Here is a 16161-nt window from a genome sequence, read left to right as displayed (position 1 = left end):
TTCGTTGGGAATCGACGGGCGATCGTTTCTGCGTTTAAGTAAGTCAAGATCGATGTTGGGATTATTGTTGATGTCTATTTTCGTGTCGTTAAGCACAAGGTTGAACTAAGAGTCGTAGGAAGAAAAGTGGTGTCGAAACCTCGGGTTGTGTCGGTTGTTATTATTTGTCGGGTTTGGTGGCAATTGTAATATCTTGTATGGGTTGGAGTCATTACCTTAGTGTCCTAGGAGGGGTCTCGGGGTATCGATTCTCAGCCCTTATGGTTTAGCAAGAAGAGGGAAACGTCATGTTAAGTTTTCGCGCAGACTTCGGTTTTTCCGAGACTACACGGACCCCTACACGGACCAGAGCACGGGGTCCGTGCCTATGTTACATTCGGAGTGTCAATTTCTAGTAGGTACACGGAGGTGTACATGGACCCGGACACGGGGTCCGTGTCTTTGCTTTCTTCGGAGATTTTTTTTTTCCAGTATCTACACGGACCCCTACACGGACCTAGACACGGGGTCCGTGCCTTCCCTTTTCTGCACGACTCATTTTACAGTGTCTACACGGACCCGAAGCCGGACCTGGGCACGGGGTCCGTGTACTGCCTTTTTGATTTGGGTTGAATGCTTTGAGGTCCGAGGTCTTAGTTTAATGCAATGTTTTAACAAGGCCGAGTCACGAGAATTTTAGAACGTCCTAAGGAAACGAATGAGCTTGTGTGTCTACGTCTAATCTATGAAAGTTAAGTGGTTGAACTCACGTTAGTATGTTGCAGCAGCGGCCCCAAACGAGATCCAACGAATCCCTCAACGCCAAGTAAGTATGTTCGACGTGCAAAGAAAATATTTCAAGTTTTTGAAGTATGCTAAATGTCTTGTGACCAAATTATGAATGGGTTTGGAAGTCGGTGAGCGTGACCGAGGACCTCTCCGCCCCGTTAAAGCATGAACGGGTCTAGAACAGGATTGGAAAGCGTTAAAGCATGAACGGGGACCAATCCACCCGTTAAAGCATGAAACAGGATCTCATGTATGTGGCAGTGGATACGTCCCTGTCTGCCCAGTACTGTGGTTTGTCTGATCAGGCATTTATTATGTATGGGTCATTTGCTTTGAAACATGCCTCTACGCAAAAATGATGAAGTTATGTACGTCCAAGTATGTTCAAGTATGCAAGCATGTTTTAAGAAAAGTTTTATGTCGATGGCACGTCTATGTATGTATATACGTATGTTCAAGTTTTGTTATGCAAGTTCAAGTTTCATGTATATACTCCTTATTTTAAAATTGCATGTGGTTTTATTACGCATTATTCGTTACTTCCAGTTTATACGTGTTGAGTCTTTAGACTCACTAGACTTGATCGATGCAGGTGATGAGTATGTTGAGGATGCTGGAGGTGGGGACCAAGGAGCTGGCTTGGACTGAGTTGAAGGCTAGACCCGAGGACCGCCAAAGATTTTAAGTTTTTATGAAATGTCAAATACTCTGATTTCACGCTACTAGTCATGAAGCATGCAAACAAATATTTTGTCAAACTTTATTTTTAGATTTCTTGCCCACTGTTGCGACGTACAGTTTATTTAATCGTATTTTGAAGGTTCACAAGTTATTTAAGAAAATTTTAAATTTTTCCGCAAATTTTAAGTAGAAAAGTACGGTACGTTACATTTTCAATATACTTTCTATCTTTAATTTTGTAGGTAATTCTTCAAGTAATTTACCAACTTGTCCCACTATTCTTGATGAAGAGGAAGATGATCCTGCCAAATGTGTCTGAAATATTGCTTACTCGCTGATTTTATATTGATTTGTTTAAATTCTGTTATGATTTATTTTTGGGGATGTCAAGACTTTTTTTTTTGAGAGTTAGTAACTCTTTTTTTATGTAATTCATTATGTCGTGAACCTACTTTGTTTGTTATTATTAAGTGTGGTCGAAGATATGAATTAGTATTATATTGTGTTGTATTTAGAGGCTTATTTGTTTCATAATTCAGTCATGTGATAAGAAGATTACTGTTTTCATTTAAAAAAATTCGGGTCTCGCGGGTCTACCTGGCCCCATTACGTATTCAGGATGTGGAGGGTCCGAAAAATATTTAATCGGGGTGGGACGGGTAATGGGTCAAAGTTTTCTTCATGGGGTGGGTCTTGGGTTTAGCCATACCCTCCCCATTGACATCTCTAGTCAATTTGAACCCAAGCTCCTAGCCTCATCATTAGCAAATCTGCCTTACGTATTAGAGGATGAGGAAGAAGCGTGGGTTACCTTCTCTTGCTTCGATTCCATGGATGACAGACTGGAGTAAGGTCGCCGAAAGAAAACTTGAAGTTGACCAGAAAGTGTACGGAAACTGCGGGAGAGTGTGATTGTGAGGTCGAAGGATCTAGAGATAGTCCACGAGATTTCTGAGATTTTGAGAGGAAAAACGAGAGAATTTAGAGAGAAAAATTGAAAGATGGTTTAGTGTGAAATGTGGGAGAAAGAAAGCAAATGAGAGGGAAAAATGAGATGCACAACACGCTGGGGTGGATGTTTTGGAACCGGACGACTCCAATTTGTGGCTCAACTGTGCCACCCATATAATGCTTCAATCTCTAGGCATTGACCGTAATGGTCCCATATTTTCCATCTTTGAACGTTATGGCACCTGATGGGAGCACCTTGGCAATCACAACTGGTCCCGACCATCTCGACTTGAGTTATCTGAGAAACAGCCTCAACCTGAAGTTATAAAGCAGAACTGCTTCGCCATCCTTGAAATTTCTCGGTGTGATGTGCTTGTCATCGGCCTTTTTAATGCGTTCTTTGTGTGTCAATGCTAGAACGTAGGCTTGACTTCTGAATTCATCCAATTTGTCAAGTTGCAGCAACTGCTTTTCACCTGCAAGAGCAAAATCAAAGTTCAATGCTTTAGTTTTCCAATAAATTCTATGTTCTAACTCAAATGATAGATGACACCCTTATCAAATAGTGACTTATATGGTGTAGTGCCTATAGGTGTTTTGAATGTAGTTCGATACGCCCATATAGCATCATCTAACCTCAAAGACCAATCTTTCCGATTCATGCTCACTAATTTTTCAAAAATTCTCTTGATTTTACGATTATAAACCTCAACTTGCCCACTCGTTTGGAGATGATATGGAGTGGATCCATTGTGTGTGACACCATATTTGCTTAGTAATTTCTCAAAAATTTTGTTGCAAAAATAGGTGTCATCAACACTGTTGATTGCTCGAGGTGTACCAAATCGATTAAAAAAAAGTCTTTAGAATTTCAACACCACTTGAGCATCATTCGTCACACAAGCCTCTGCTTCTATCCCATTTAGACACGTAGTCAACCGCCATTGAAATTTATTTTTGTAAAAGAGACAGAAAACGGTCTCATGAAGTCTATTCCTCATACATCGAACACTTAACACTCAATGATGTTATTCAATGACATTTCACGAAGATTAGACATGTCACATGTTCGCTGGCATTTACCGCAAAGTGAGCATCTTAAAAAAGAGTAGGTCAATAAAAGCCACATTCAATTATCTTAGACGTTGTTCTAATTGGTCCAAAGTGAGTATATATATAAATTAAGATAACCACATAGATATAGAATAAGCTCAAATGCTAGATTATTTAAAACTCATAGGAATCCATGTATAAAAATTTTGCTCAGTAACTAAAATTTATAAAATATATAACTATATATACACATTAATCCCGAGACTAGGCTAGGCTAAAGCCCACCCTAGCCCCTAGTGAAGCTAAGCCCCTCAACAAAGAGTGAAAACTGAATGTACATTACTATGCTGGAACTTACTACTCTAGCTCAACATACCTCTGAATTATATCACGAGTTGCATGTTTTGTGCAGATTTGAGCAAGATCGTCATAGGAAACTAGATGAATTAGATTCATTACATCCCTTTCAAAAGGTAGATAATCTTGTTATGTTACAAAGTGAAGAAATCGAGATTTTTAATAGGATTTTTGCAGAAATGTTTGAAGAAGAAGAAAGTGAGCATTCAAATAGATTCATAATCTGGAATTTTTGCCCAACAAGCCAATGCCTGCATAAGCATTTGTTTGTGCAATAATTATTTTGACCCTATAAAATTGTGTAAAACCCAAAGCAAGCCCAAACACATATATTAGCAGCCAGCAAAGTATCAGAAAACATATCAAAAATTTACGTGTAAACATAAAACATGGCAATATCGTGAGCAGTGAGGGGAGCGGAGGAATTGCTTAAACCAAGAATAAGACAGGGGAAAATGTCATGAGAAAAAAAAACAGCTCAAGTAGCAAATCTGTAAAATTTCATAGTTTTAGTTCAAGCATTTGTATTCTTTCTATTAGAGTTTCAAACCTTTTCCGTCTTCTCCATTCCAGATTTCAGCAAGTTTTATTGTAATTTCCACAATTGCGGATTCTTAGTCATTTATGAAAATAAAATCATGTTGAGAATTTGTTTTCTTCAATTTCCAGCGCTGTTTCCGTCAATTTTTTTTTTATTTTAGTACATATTAGTTTAGGAGATTAGAATTAATGATGGAATTTTTAATTTACGTTGTTTGAATAGTCAAAAGTTAGATTTTTATTATTTTCATTCAAGTTGATATTTTTAGTACCTGACAGCTTCGCAATCCAGAAAATTTGTACAAAAAACTACATTTAATTTATAATTTATGTAATAAGCATTCATTTTTAACTTCAATTTGTGAAAACTGAAGAACTAACTATCTTCGTCGACACTACACATATTGAATTAGTACTTTGGTCTTAACATTCATAATTGGAAATAATAATAAATAGTGTAAAAGTGTTACATAATCATATAATTTAATAAAATAAATATTTTTTTAAAAAAAATGAGAAAAATAGGAGGAACTATATATAGTAAGTGGGAATATTATGCAAAATTGTTATTTAATATTTCTTAAGAAAATTGTTAGCCAGCTATTGTATTCTTAATGTGGTCAGTCTCGACTCACATTACCAGCACACGTCTCTGTTATTCTTATACCTCTTTTGTAAGGTTACATAAATGAGGTTCAAATTTTGTATTCTATACATTGAATTTCTTAATTTATGAATATATATATATATATATATATATCAATTTATGACATATCACAAGTAATATTTCTAATATTTCTTCATCATTTATAATGTATCACGTTTTATTTATTTTGGAAATATTTATTTGTAGATATGAATGATGATTTTATTAAAACGGGAATAAATCCAAAAAGAATGAATGCTTAAACAGAGAGGTGTTTCAAAGATCAAAGAAATTATACCAGAACGGCAAGCATTTGGTATGCAGCAAAATGTGTGAATTTTAAGCCAAAATTCCCGCAAAGACACGTTCTTTGCTTCCTCTAAATATGGCAAGGAGAAGGAATTAACGTTTCTTTGCATTTGCCACCCCATTAATTGTGTAATTTATTGTTAAATCCTACATTTTCGAGGAAAAGATTGATTATTCAAAGAAAATATTAAAGAAGATTACTCGAATTAGCTCTGATTCTATTTTATGTATTGTATACATGCATATACATGTTCACACTCCCCCACTCTCTCTCCAGCACACACAAACCTCCACAGACATACTTTTGTTGTCTGAGGTTTATTTTCGAGATTTTTAAGGATTGATTGATGATTGATTTTCTTGAACCATTTTGTAGGTACCAAGAAATTTGATTTGTTTTACCACCTATTTTCCCCTTTTAAACGATGGATTGGATCCCATGTCCGTTTACTGTCAAGAACAGATTCTTGGATTTAATCTTGGTTGCATCACTCATCTTTAGCACTGGTTTGGTCTCAAGAACATGTGAGTTCTTGTTTTTCTGCCTGAAATTTTTGGATTTTGCATATGAAATAATGGATTGATTGTGGGTTTATGATCCTTGAGTGTTTCATTATGTTGAGTTTTCAGTTATAATGCAGATGGTTATGATCCATTGGATCCCAATGGGAACGTTACTATCAGGTGGGATGTCATCCTAGACTCGGGTGATGGTAAACAATATGTAAGTATACCAGTTCAAGCACAAAAAATGGAAAAAGAAGTGTATTTTATTGGTTTCATTAGATTCTATCTGTTACACCTCGAGTACCATGTTTGAATTTAAGATTTGTGTTACTGAGGTTAATGATGTGATCACAACAAATTAATCGTAAGTCGACTTAAGGTAGTTAAGGGATGACACATTTATGACACAGTACCAAGGAAGAGAAGGATAGATCATGTTTGAGTGAAATAGTTTTCTTGTTTTCCAGATACATTTGTGGATAGTAAACTTCCAATTATTTCGACACGTAGAATTCCCGGGATGGAAGCTAAGCTGGGAATGGCCGGGGGATGAGGTTATATGGTCGATAAAAGGAGCTGAGGCAACTGAACAAGGGAACTGTTCTGCATTCAAAGTAAGTCTGCCGCCTCATTGCTGTGAAAAGGAGCCAACTATAATAGATCTTTTGCCTGGTGCCCCATACACCAATCAAGCACAAAATTGTTGCAAAGGGGGAGTGCTTTCATCTATGATTCAAGATCCCGCAAAATATATTGCTGGTATTCAGATGGAGATTGGAAGTTCTGGAACTGATGGTCATGTGCCTCAAGTACCTCAGAATTTTTCACTTGGACTTCCTGGATATACGTGTTCAAATCCGGTCCAGGTCCCACCAACAAAATTTTTTGAAGATCAAGGACGTAGAAGGAAACAAGCGATCGGTAAGTGCAGACGTGGAATTTGTTCGTGAAAGCATGTACTTGTTGTGGCTTGTGAGGGTGTGGATCTAGCAGGGATGCGATCTGGGCAGCTTTTCTAGTCCCTTTTGATATGAGAAGCTTTTCTCAGCCCTTCACTTCACAATTTTTAATATTTTTTCGTTAGTGCAAATAAAGTTCTATTGCCGAGTAACAACAACCATCTCCGCTGTTTTGTGTGGCTGTCTATCCGGCACAGGGGTTCAAATGTTACCATTACAGTTCAAGATATCTGTGTTGCACCTTCTTGTAGTTTGTAGTACATCAGAAAGCCCTTAGTCCTAAACTAACATCAAAGCTAGACATGTATTCGATTTATATGTGTTGCAAATTGGAGCAAAATTGTTGTCCGGGGATTGTTGACCGATATAATTTGTTCCTAGGTGTATTCTTTGATCTCCTATGTTGCCTAATAATAAAAACTCTGAGAATATTTTCTGTAAATTTCTTGCAGCTACATATAATGTGACCTGCTCTTACTCCCAGTTCCGAGCTGCATCTGCACCAACATGTTGTGTTTCATTGTCAGCATTTTACAACGAGACTATCGTCCCTTGCCCAAAGTGTAGCTGTGCTTGCCAAGGACAAAATGTATCATCTTGCCTTAGGTAATTTTATAAAAAAAATATCGACTACCCTCGGTGGTGTAAATTTATACTAAAAACACCATCCATTCTGTGTAGGCCAGGGGACTTACCTCCAGTGCTGCAGTTACAACCCAACGAACAACCAAGGCCAGTAGTGAAGTGTTCTCACGATATGTGCCCCATTCAAGTGCATTGGCATGTAAAGCAGAGTTACAGACAGTATTGGAGAGTGAAAATAACGATTACGAATATGAACTATGTCAAGAATTACAGCCAGTGGAACTTGGTGGTGTTGCACCCTAATCTCAAAAATGTTACACAAGTTTTCAGTTTCAACTACAAGCCTCTCAACCAATATGGCAACATAAGTAAGTATACTTGATCTTTTCTTGATAGAACGACGTTGGGACTGGAATTTGTGTTCCTTTTCTCCCATGCCGCCAAGCTTCCCAGATTCAAATTCTGCCATTAGTTTTGTGGGAATAAAAAAACTGTGACATTAAACATGAATCTTGCTTTTAATTTTTATCTATTTTCCTGTTTCCTGCTTATCAGTTATTTATATAATCATCCCGCTTACAGTGTAGTGACATAAATATCTCCCGTTAGGGAACATGTGATAGCAAAAAAGCTCCCACCCCTTATAGAAAAATACTTATATATCGATTTTTTTTTTCCAGATGACACAGGAATGTTTTATGGGATTGATCATTACAATGATATGCTACTACAAGCAGGTGTAAAAGGCAATGTGCAGACAGAAATGCTGATGTACAAGGATCCTGAAATTTTCACATTTAGAGAGGGGTGGGCATTTCCAAGGAAGATTTCTTTCAACGGCCAGGATTGTGTAATGCCCTCACCAGATGATTATCCAAGGCTCCCAAATTCATCTCATTTTAATGCACCATTATCAACCTTTTTCATGGCTTTCTCACTTTTATTTTTTCTACTGAAAATATAAGTACTGTCATAAATTATTTCTATTTAATGGATGCTTATTTAGAGATTTATTTGAATTATGAGACTTACATATAGAGTTCAAATTTTTATTTATATATATATATATATATATTAAAATTTCTATAAAGACATAATAGGATCACATAACTTCCTCCTTTGCTCCAAATTGAACAATTTGCATCAATAATCCCTAATTTCATCTCGCTATAAATGTCTAGACCATAATTTCAATATTCAATTTATGGATGAAATTAGAGATTATGAATATATAATTCAATCTGGAGACAAAAAATGAAGTCGCGTGATGTTCACGTGTGTTGGCCGTTGGCTAAAGCTATAATTAGCACAAACAAAACTAAAGGTACAAAATAAGAATAAAGAATGTATTTTTGAATTACACCGAGATTTAAGATGGAATAAATTAAATTAGCAGTCAGGATAATAATATAACATAAAACATTTTTTTTAAATCTAATTATTAATACGAATAATATGTGATACGATTTTAGTCTAGCAGCATGTGCTGATATAAAATTTCACAGATTGAGAAATAATTATAAAAATTAAAATATTTTAGTAAAAATAATCAAAACCAATTATCGTATAATAATAATTACTAAAATTGATAGTTGCATAAAGGGTTAAAACCATAATCATAGACTAAATATGAAAACTTGCATTTAATTGGTTAAAAAAAGGGAGTATATGAAAAACAATTTAATAAAACAATTGGGAAATGCATCAACAAGATCTCCATAGAACACAGGAGGCAGGGTTTGCAAGGAGGGAACAATATGTGAATTTTAAGAAAATTATAAATGAAATTTCAAATATGTTATTATTTGATTTCCAAAATAGAAATTATAAATGTTTCTTCTTCTTTTTTGTTTTATAACACTTGCATGTGAGTACTAATGCAATGACAAGCAAATGAATGAAGAATTGTGAAGCATCATAAAATTTCTGAAAGACAACCTCAGCAAGAGGCCAATGAATAAGGGAAAGCAAATTCACAGATCACTGGCATCAAATGATATTTCAACAATCACCTCAGGTGAGTCACCGGCCAGAACTACTATGTTTCTGGCAGACTACCAGGCGCAGAATAGCCCTAAATTTAGCAGGTAAAACAGACAAATAAAAGGGGGTAGAAATCGATGCTTAAATAGGAAAACAAGCAAAGTTCATAGAACATGATGATAGAACAAGTCCGGCTATCATCCCATGTAAGGAAACTACTTAAGTCATTAGCATGTAGTCTAGGAATTGAAACACACGATAAAAGTCTGAATGGATCACTCTAGATATGACGTTGTCCGGGTATAGAGTCACGACCAGAGCTCGGTTCCTTGTGTTTCAGAGAAAGATTAGAAAATTGTTGATCAAAATCTTTGCTGCTGGAACGTTGATGGCTGAAACATACCTCCTGCTGTTGTGGCAGTGAAGTTTGCTGCTGATACAAGCTTCGTAGTCTTCCAACTTCTCTCTCAAGCACTTCGTTCTCCACTGCAGAAACATCCAGAAAGTTAAATTCAGAAGAATCATATGAACTTCCAACATGTAGGTAAAATCATGCAAATTAAGAGTAGCCATTACAAAATTAAAGTGAAGCTGTGTTTACGATTAGAATGCCTCAACCTGTCAACAGCCTAACACAGAAGTGCATACCAGATGGTTCTTCTTTCAAATTGCCTTTCTTACTTTTGAGATTATTTTTTTTTGCATATACGAATTGCCAGCAAAAATAAAAATATAGTTTACAAGTAATACAGGATTTGGTCGAAACAAGATTTGCAGAATACTTTGAATACAGCACCTAACTGATAACAGTTAGAAATAAAAATATATATATTTTGGAATCACATTTGATTATACTAAGATTAGGATACACTATTGAAATGATTTTTATTGTTATTTAGTTACTGAATAGAATGATCATAATCTAAACTAAAAGAGTTCAGGAAGAGTTTTAGCCCTCAAAGTATTATCTTGCAGAAGTAGACTATCATGACCAAACCATGTAAATCCTATTCAGTGTTTCATTCTTTATTCACTAAATTTCTACTACTAAAATTCAACAGTAGCCACCACCTATGAGAATAACTGGGACAAAAACTTACAATACTTGATGAGCTGCTCCTGAGCTAAACTTTTCAAACGTTTCTTCAGTGCCTTATTCTCCATGCTTAAAATGAGACATTCCTGGTCAAGGAATTTGAGCTCAGCATAGAGTTCAGAAACGTTTGCCTGGCATCATAAAATAACATGGTTGCATCAAGAACTTGTCGAATATGTAGTGTAAGATTCCATGTTCAGATTTGTCAGATCAGGTGAGAACTTGCCTGTAGAGCTTGGACGTTACTTTCAAGTTCAGCTATGTATTGAAGCTTTCGAACCCTTGAACGTTGAGCAAATTGCCTGCATTGGGAGGAAATTTAAGCATGCCAATCCAGATTGTTCATATAAATTCATTTGACATCAGTGAAATTCAATGAAAAAACAGAGCTAAACACAATGATCAATGTAAACTAGTTTCATCAAACCACTAGAAACTTTTTCTAATACATACAAGTCTTGGACAAGTTGAAATGGAAAAATAGCATTGCCAGATGAGATTTTTCATGAATATGATATTATCAATTATACTCTACATGCTTCTTTATTAGGTAACGGTGAGTTACATACTGCTTGGCACGTTTTGTGTCTGTTTCTGATGATGAAGACTTGGCCTGAGATGCATCCTTTTTCTCATAGGCACCTTTCGGATCCTGTGGACCAGTTTCAACGGGATCTTGTTTCTCAATTGATGGAGATGAATTACTATCAGTATCTTGCAAAGCGCACAATGACCCTACATTGGGAACAATGGGATTGCTCCTAAAAGGAAGATGCCCACGAGCAGTTGCAAATGAAAGCAAAGGTGTATCCCACTTCTTGTTCTTGATTATTCCCGAAGAAATAGGGTCTGTATAAAAAGACCTGAGTTGCATATCACTATCAATATCAATATCTTGAGATCCCCATGAAGACAATGGAGATAAATTTTTAAATTTGTTATCATCTTGACCAACGTAATTCATGCTTCCAACATGAGTTGTGTCTATATATGCAAAGGAATCACTCGATGAGCGGCGATGACCTCCTTTACATACATGGGTCTCTGGCTCATTAAGGAGATCATCAAGCCATGATGGTTGTTCTTCCATTGAAGCACTTTCCGAAGAAGTGCGCTGATGGTGGGAATTTGCACCCCTCGGCTTAGGAATAGCTTTTGAACCAATGGTTGAACTAGGGATGTACTCAGTATATCCTGGAGGTATGCTAGGAAATGGACTTATAGGGGGTAGTAAGGATATATTTCCGTTGTACATCATACTTCTAATGGTGGAGGGTCCCTTGGAATTCGCCATAAATGAAGCTGGTTCCTGTAACAGATGTTGATTGTATAATTGTGAGTATATTTTAAGAAAGAAAAGTGATAAAGCAAGAGTTTTATACAAAATACACTATCTCAAATTGATCATAAATTATAATAGAAAAAGAAAAGCATCAAGAAAATGAGACAAGCCCAACAAAATGCAAAATTACTCATTTATTATGAAAAAGGAAGATTCAGTAAAATAAGATTTTCTTATTCACAAAATAAACCTCCTGAACCCAACCGAAGACTCCCGCCATGCTTAAGAAAGATCATTCAGAAAAATGGGTAATCTTACATTGCCGGGATTAGATCAACACGTGAATTGTTTTATAATTGTTCTCAACCTCGAACTAGGAAAACGTGTTTTAGCACTGCCATAAACACTACTATTAAACTGAAAGTGGCATCTGCTTTGAAGCCTCCAGATTTCCTCTGGTGGGAGTAAGGATGACAATGGATCAAGTTTGCTAGGACCGAAAACCCGACCCATTAAGATTATACAATACTCATATCCATCCGACCCATACTCGAAGTTGAACGGGTTTGAACAGGCAAATCCGTAAGAAAATTATATGCAAAACATTTTTTGACATTTTATTTTAATTAGTATATTTATGACAAAATTAGATAAAATTGTGACTTATAGTCTTTCTTATAACAAAACCAACACAATCAAATTAACTAGCTAGTAACTTTTTTTCCTCAGGATATTATTTATAAAATCATTCTTTCTAATCAAATATATTATAACAAGTTGATAAATCGTCAACATTTGAATAATTAACCAAAAAAATTACACAAAGCTATTGAATGACATAGTTTAATATATTCTCACAAGAGTAGAATGGGTCGTATAGTTTCATTATCCACATTTAATAAATTAAAATATTAGCTAAAGCAGGTCAGATCTGAATTGGATCCTATAAAACCTGTTACCCAACCCAAATCCATACGGATAGAAAAACCAATACCCTTACCAGCCCCAGTACCAATTTAATATACCCAATGCCACTCCAAATATAATGCGTCCAGTCGGATCCGGGTCTTACCCGAACCCGTTGTCATCCCTAAATGGGAGTGATCACAATGCTGGGAGATACCTCATCTAGAGAGGCGTAGGACAGTTAAAAAATTAAGGATTTCAAGCTTAAGCTAACAATAAATATTGTGGAAGCATCATCAATCCAAATTCCATAAAATTAAGGTGAAAGCATACTTTACTTTGAATGCTACATAATATTTATTGCATTCATAAGCATCTGACATACGGGGAATCAAACAGAATGTGTCTCATTCAAATGGTCATTCATCATTCAGTAAGTGTGCTGAGCCTGAAATTTATAAATGTTAGTATTATTTCTGACTGAAAATACCTCAATAATATTACCACAATAGAACTATAAAAGTGACCTTTTTCATAAGACACTCACAGATAAACAAATAAATAAATTTCTTAATCTTATCTTCTTTCACCAGTTGCAAACGGTTATTAAATCAAATTTGAAAGTTCACCTCTTTTTCTCTGTCACATTCAGTGTTCTAAAATTCGGCCTAGGCGCTAGGAGCCGGTCAACCTTACCTAAATAGTCTGCCATCCTAGGTGTTCGAAAAATTACAAATTTTTTTGGCTTATTTTTGAAAAGTTTCTTGGGCTTTTAATTTAAATTAAAAGCCAAAAGCCTAATAAAAAAAGGAAAAATAATTTTTTTATAGGTTTTAAACAAAAGTCTAATAAGAAATGTGATTTGTTGGTTTTTTATGTTGATACCGTGACATCGTGACATCCGCCTAGCGGCGCCTAATCTCCGCCTAGACGGTCTAGGCGCTAGGCATTGATCTGGCTCCTGACTAGCGCCCAACGAATTTTAGAACTTTTTTCACATTCGTTCATAACATGGATTTACTTATGCATGCCAATCAAACTCGGGAACAAGCATTGAATTACCAGTTATGGGGTGAATGGGAAATAAATGAACACTATCCTTCGATAATTGCAAATAAAGATCATGAAAATAACATAAATAACAAATATACCAACACGACGAATTGAAGAACAAAATGATTTAGTTATGCCTTTCCTCATAAGTCTTCTTCATCTTCTTCATTTTCCTGCACAATAACTTCTCTCTACTTTACCTTTTTGTGATTTTTTTCACCACATTCCTCTCTCGCTCTTTATAGAGAAAGGAGTAAATGCATGGGATAGAGTTTTTTGCCAACCCAGCATGAGATGTTTGTGTCGTATTTACCGTCTTTTTTACCCTTTTAAGCTTTTTCAACAAAAAAAGATTCTCACACGACACGTGCCAATCCATACCCCCTGCCTCACCCCTAAAACGCATATCATACACAAGCAAAATCACATAACATGCATTGTTGTTGTGCATTACATTTTATAAATCCATTTTAGGGAGTGTTTGCAAACATTTAAAAAAAAAGTTATTCTTAGCTTAAAAAATATTAGTTTTGTGTGTTTCTTAAACTCAAATTTTGCATTAGTTTCTGCTTAATTTAATTGAAATCCAAAAGCTGGTTGGATGATGATTCTACAAAAATGATTCTGATAAAAAGATAATATTAGAATTACTTAACACTATCCCCACTTCTTATTTTCAACTTTTTACTTTTGTTTTTAAACACTACTCATTTTTTATTTTTCTCCGTATCTTCATATTTCACATAAATTGACAAGATAAACAGATGAGTTACTCTTACATGGGATAGCTGATCCTAAATACAAGACTGATTAGGAAGCTTGAAATATAAAAGAATAGTCCTGGTTTTAAGTCTGAACCATCGGATGGTCAAAATATGATTTTATGACCTAGAATACCAGTAAAATTACATACTTGGGCTTAGAGGGCCTAGTGGGTTTGGCCTTAGCAATCCGATACGGAACAATACAAGGCCTCCTATATTGAAGGTTTGTACAAGGAGAGCCCACGAATGGTGGGAGAGAGAGAGGAGCAAATGTAAAAGGGAGGGGGGAATGGAATAAAATGGGTTTTGATCAATATTCTTAGTTTTCATTGTGTTGGCTCCGTGAGTAAGATATTAGTCGTATCAGGTAACATTATTTGTGTAGCTAATCCATTTCCAACAGATTTAGAACACATACAAAGTCTCAATGCAGCAATGAGGTAGGACGGGGATATTTTTGCTCTCAATACGTTCATCCTGCAGAAATAAGACTTGTTTGTTTTGTCAAAGAGTGATTCTCCCTCGCCTATACTGAATCCAATAATGGTTGGTCAACTACATTTACCTTGTACACCCCAATCCATAAATTAAGTAAATCATGAAGTTTACTTCATCGGCTAAATCATCTTCTATATAAGTAGCAGTCACTGAGTCATATTCAATTATAACACCATCTCTAAAAAAATTCAAGAGGAAAACGAAAAATGGATGTTTAATTACATATTTTAAAAGCTCAGCCAGACCCTCACTGGAATTAATCAAATGCCAATTTTAGAACAAAAAACACAGCAAACAAATAGGCAGTAAATGTGTCTCACATGAACTCTTTGGCTTAAATTTAAAGCCTCAAACGGAATCTACAGAATTATACCACAACTAACATTCAAATGGTCACAGACATAATCCCATTCTGTAATGTGAACCTGAAACTTATTCAGTACCAATGACTGAAAAAGATTAGCGACTTTCCACTGCTGATCACTCGTAGACACACACATAAGCAAACAGAGAGAGAACCTTTCCAGCATCCACATTCTTCACATAATCCCACCAACAATATTCAAGATTTAATCAAACAAAAAACAACCATAGTTTATGGAACTCGGACCAAATTGATACAAAATTTGCACCTGAAAGAAAGCTCACCTTCAAGAACCGCGAACAGGGATATCGACAATGTGATTTAGAATGAACCCAGAAACAGAAATTCTCAGCAAGTAACTCGACGAGTTTAGCTGGCCGCCTCTCTCTCTCCCTCCCTCCCTCCCTCTAAACTGGTAGCACCCAGTTGACGTTTACGGTGAAAAAGGTGTTAGGATTTTGGATTAGAGTTTCTTTGACAGCCCATTATGCGATTGTTTCGTTGTTTTTATGGCTTTTTGTGCCAATTTTTAACAATTCAACGCAACACATTAAATTAAAAGTACTCTCAAGCACAGCTCTTTCATCTCCATGCTTTTGGTTGAAGATTTTATATTAAGTTCCCTACGATACACCAAATCTGTCACTATATAATATAATATTACACTTCAAATTACATTATATTTGATTTTATATGTTGAGTCAAAATTGATTTGATAATTAATAATTAGCTTGTTAGATACTCATCTTTCCATCTTAATGCCAATAATATGTGGCTTATTATATATCCAGAAAATCTCCGCTATTTTATTTACTCAGATCATACGAGTCTCACGTATTTTATTGGGTTCACTCATTCG

The 16161-nt window shown here is 35.6% G+C and overlaps 2 protein-coding genes across 3 annotated transcripts; one reads left to right on the top strand and one right to left on the bottom strand.

Annotated features, from left to right (window-relative positions):
* The first annotated feature begins 5432 nt into the window (after positions 1-5432).
* Positions 5433-8387, top strand: LOC140985217 (COBRA-like protein 6). Its single transcript, XM_073452998.1, has 6 exons — positions 5433-5830; positions 5947-6029; positions 6280-6733; positions 7224-7377; positions 7453-7724; positions 8037-8387. Exons 1-6 carry the CDS (start codon positions 5731-5733, stop codon positions 8318-8320), a joined length of 1347 nt encoding a protein of 448 aa, XP_073309099.1. The 5' UTR covers positions 5433-5730; the 3' UTR covers positions 8321-8387.
* A 927-nt stretch (positions 8388-9314) lies between these two features.
* Positions 9315-15916, bottom strand: LOC140985218 (uncharacterized protein At4g06598-like). Of its 2 annotated transcripts, XM_073453000.1 has the most exons (6): positions 15587-15916; positions 11005-11744; positions 10662-10737; positions 10440-10566; positions 9743-9825; positions 9315-9667 (listed from the first exon to the last, which is right to left on the bottom strand). In XM_073453000.1, the coding sequence occupies exons 2-6, from the start codon at positions 11727-11729 to the stop codon at positions 9620-9622; spliced, it is 1059 nt and encodes a 352-aa protein (XP_073309101.1). In that variant the 5' UTR covers positions 11730-11744; positions 15587-15916; the 3' UTR covers positions 9315-9619. The 2 variants fall into 2 exon arrangements, with proteins under 2 accessions (XP_073309101.1, XP_073309100.1); XM_073452999.1 differs by having other exon boundaries at positions 9315-9825; positions 15587-15914.
* Positions 15917-16161: the final 245 nt, after the last annotated feature.

This window comes from Primulina huaijiensis, chromosome 9 (assembly GCF_012295235.1).
Source record: "Primulina huaijiensis isolate GDHJ02 chromosome 9, ASM1229523v2, whole genome shotgun sequence".
NCBI lineage: Eukaryota > Viridiplantae > Streptophyta > Magnoliopsida > Lamiales > Gesneriaceae > Primulina > Primulina huaijiensis.
Note: the sequence above shows the minus strand (reverse complement) of the source record. Positions and strands in the feature narration are given on the sequence as shown.

Excerpts from the sequence above, each read along its gene's own strand:
- LOC140985217 (XM_073452998.1), top strand. The coding sequence starts at position 5,731 with ATGGATTGGATCCCATGTCCGTTTACTGTCAAGAACAGATTCTTGGAT. Across the intron at positions 7,378-7,452 it reads AATGTATCATCTTGCCTTAG|GCCAGGGGACTTACCTCCAG; the intron begins GTAATTTTATAA and ends CATTCTGTGTAG. Across the intron at positions 7,725-8,036 it reads CAACCAATATGGCAACATAA|ATGACACAGGAATGTTTTAT; the intron begins GTAAGTATACTT and ends TTTTTTTTCCAG.
- LOC140985218 (XM_073452999.1), bottom strand. The coding sequence starts at position 11,729 with ATGGCGAATTCCAAGGGACCCTCCACCATTAGAAGTATGATGTACAAC. Across the intron at positions 10,738-11,004 it reads GACACAAAACGTGCCAAGCA|GCAATTTGCTCAACGTTCAA; the intron begins GTATGTAACTCA and ends CTCCCAATGCAG. Across the intron at positions 9,826-10,439 it reads GGAGCAGCTCATCAAGTATT|TGGAGAACGAAGTGCTTGAG; the intron begins GTAAGTTTTTGT and ends ATGTTTCTGCAG.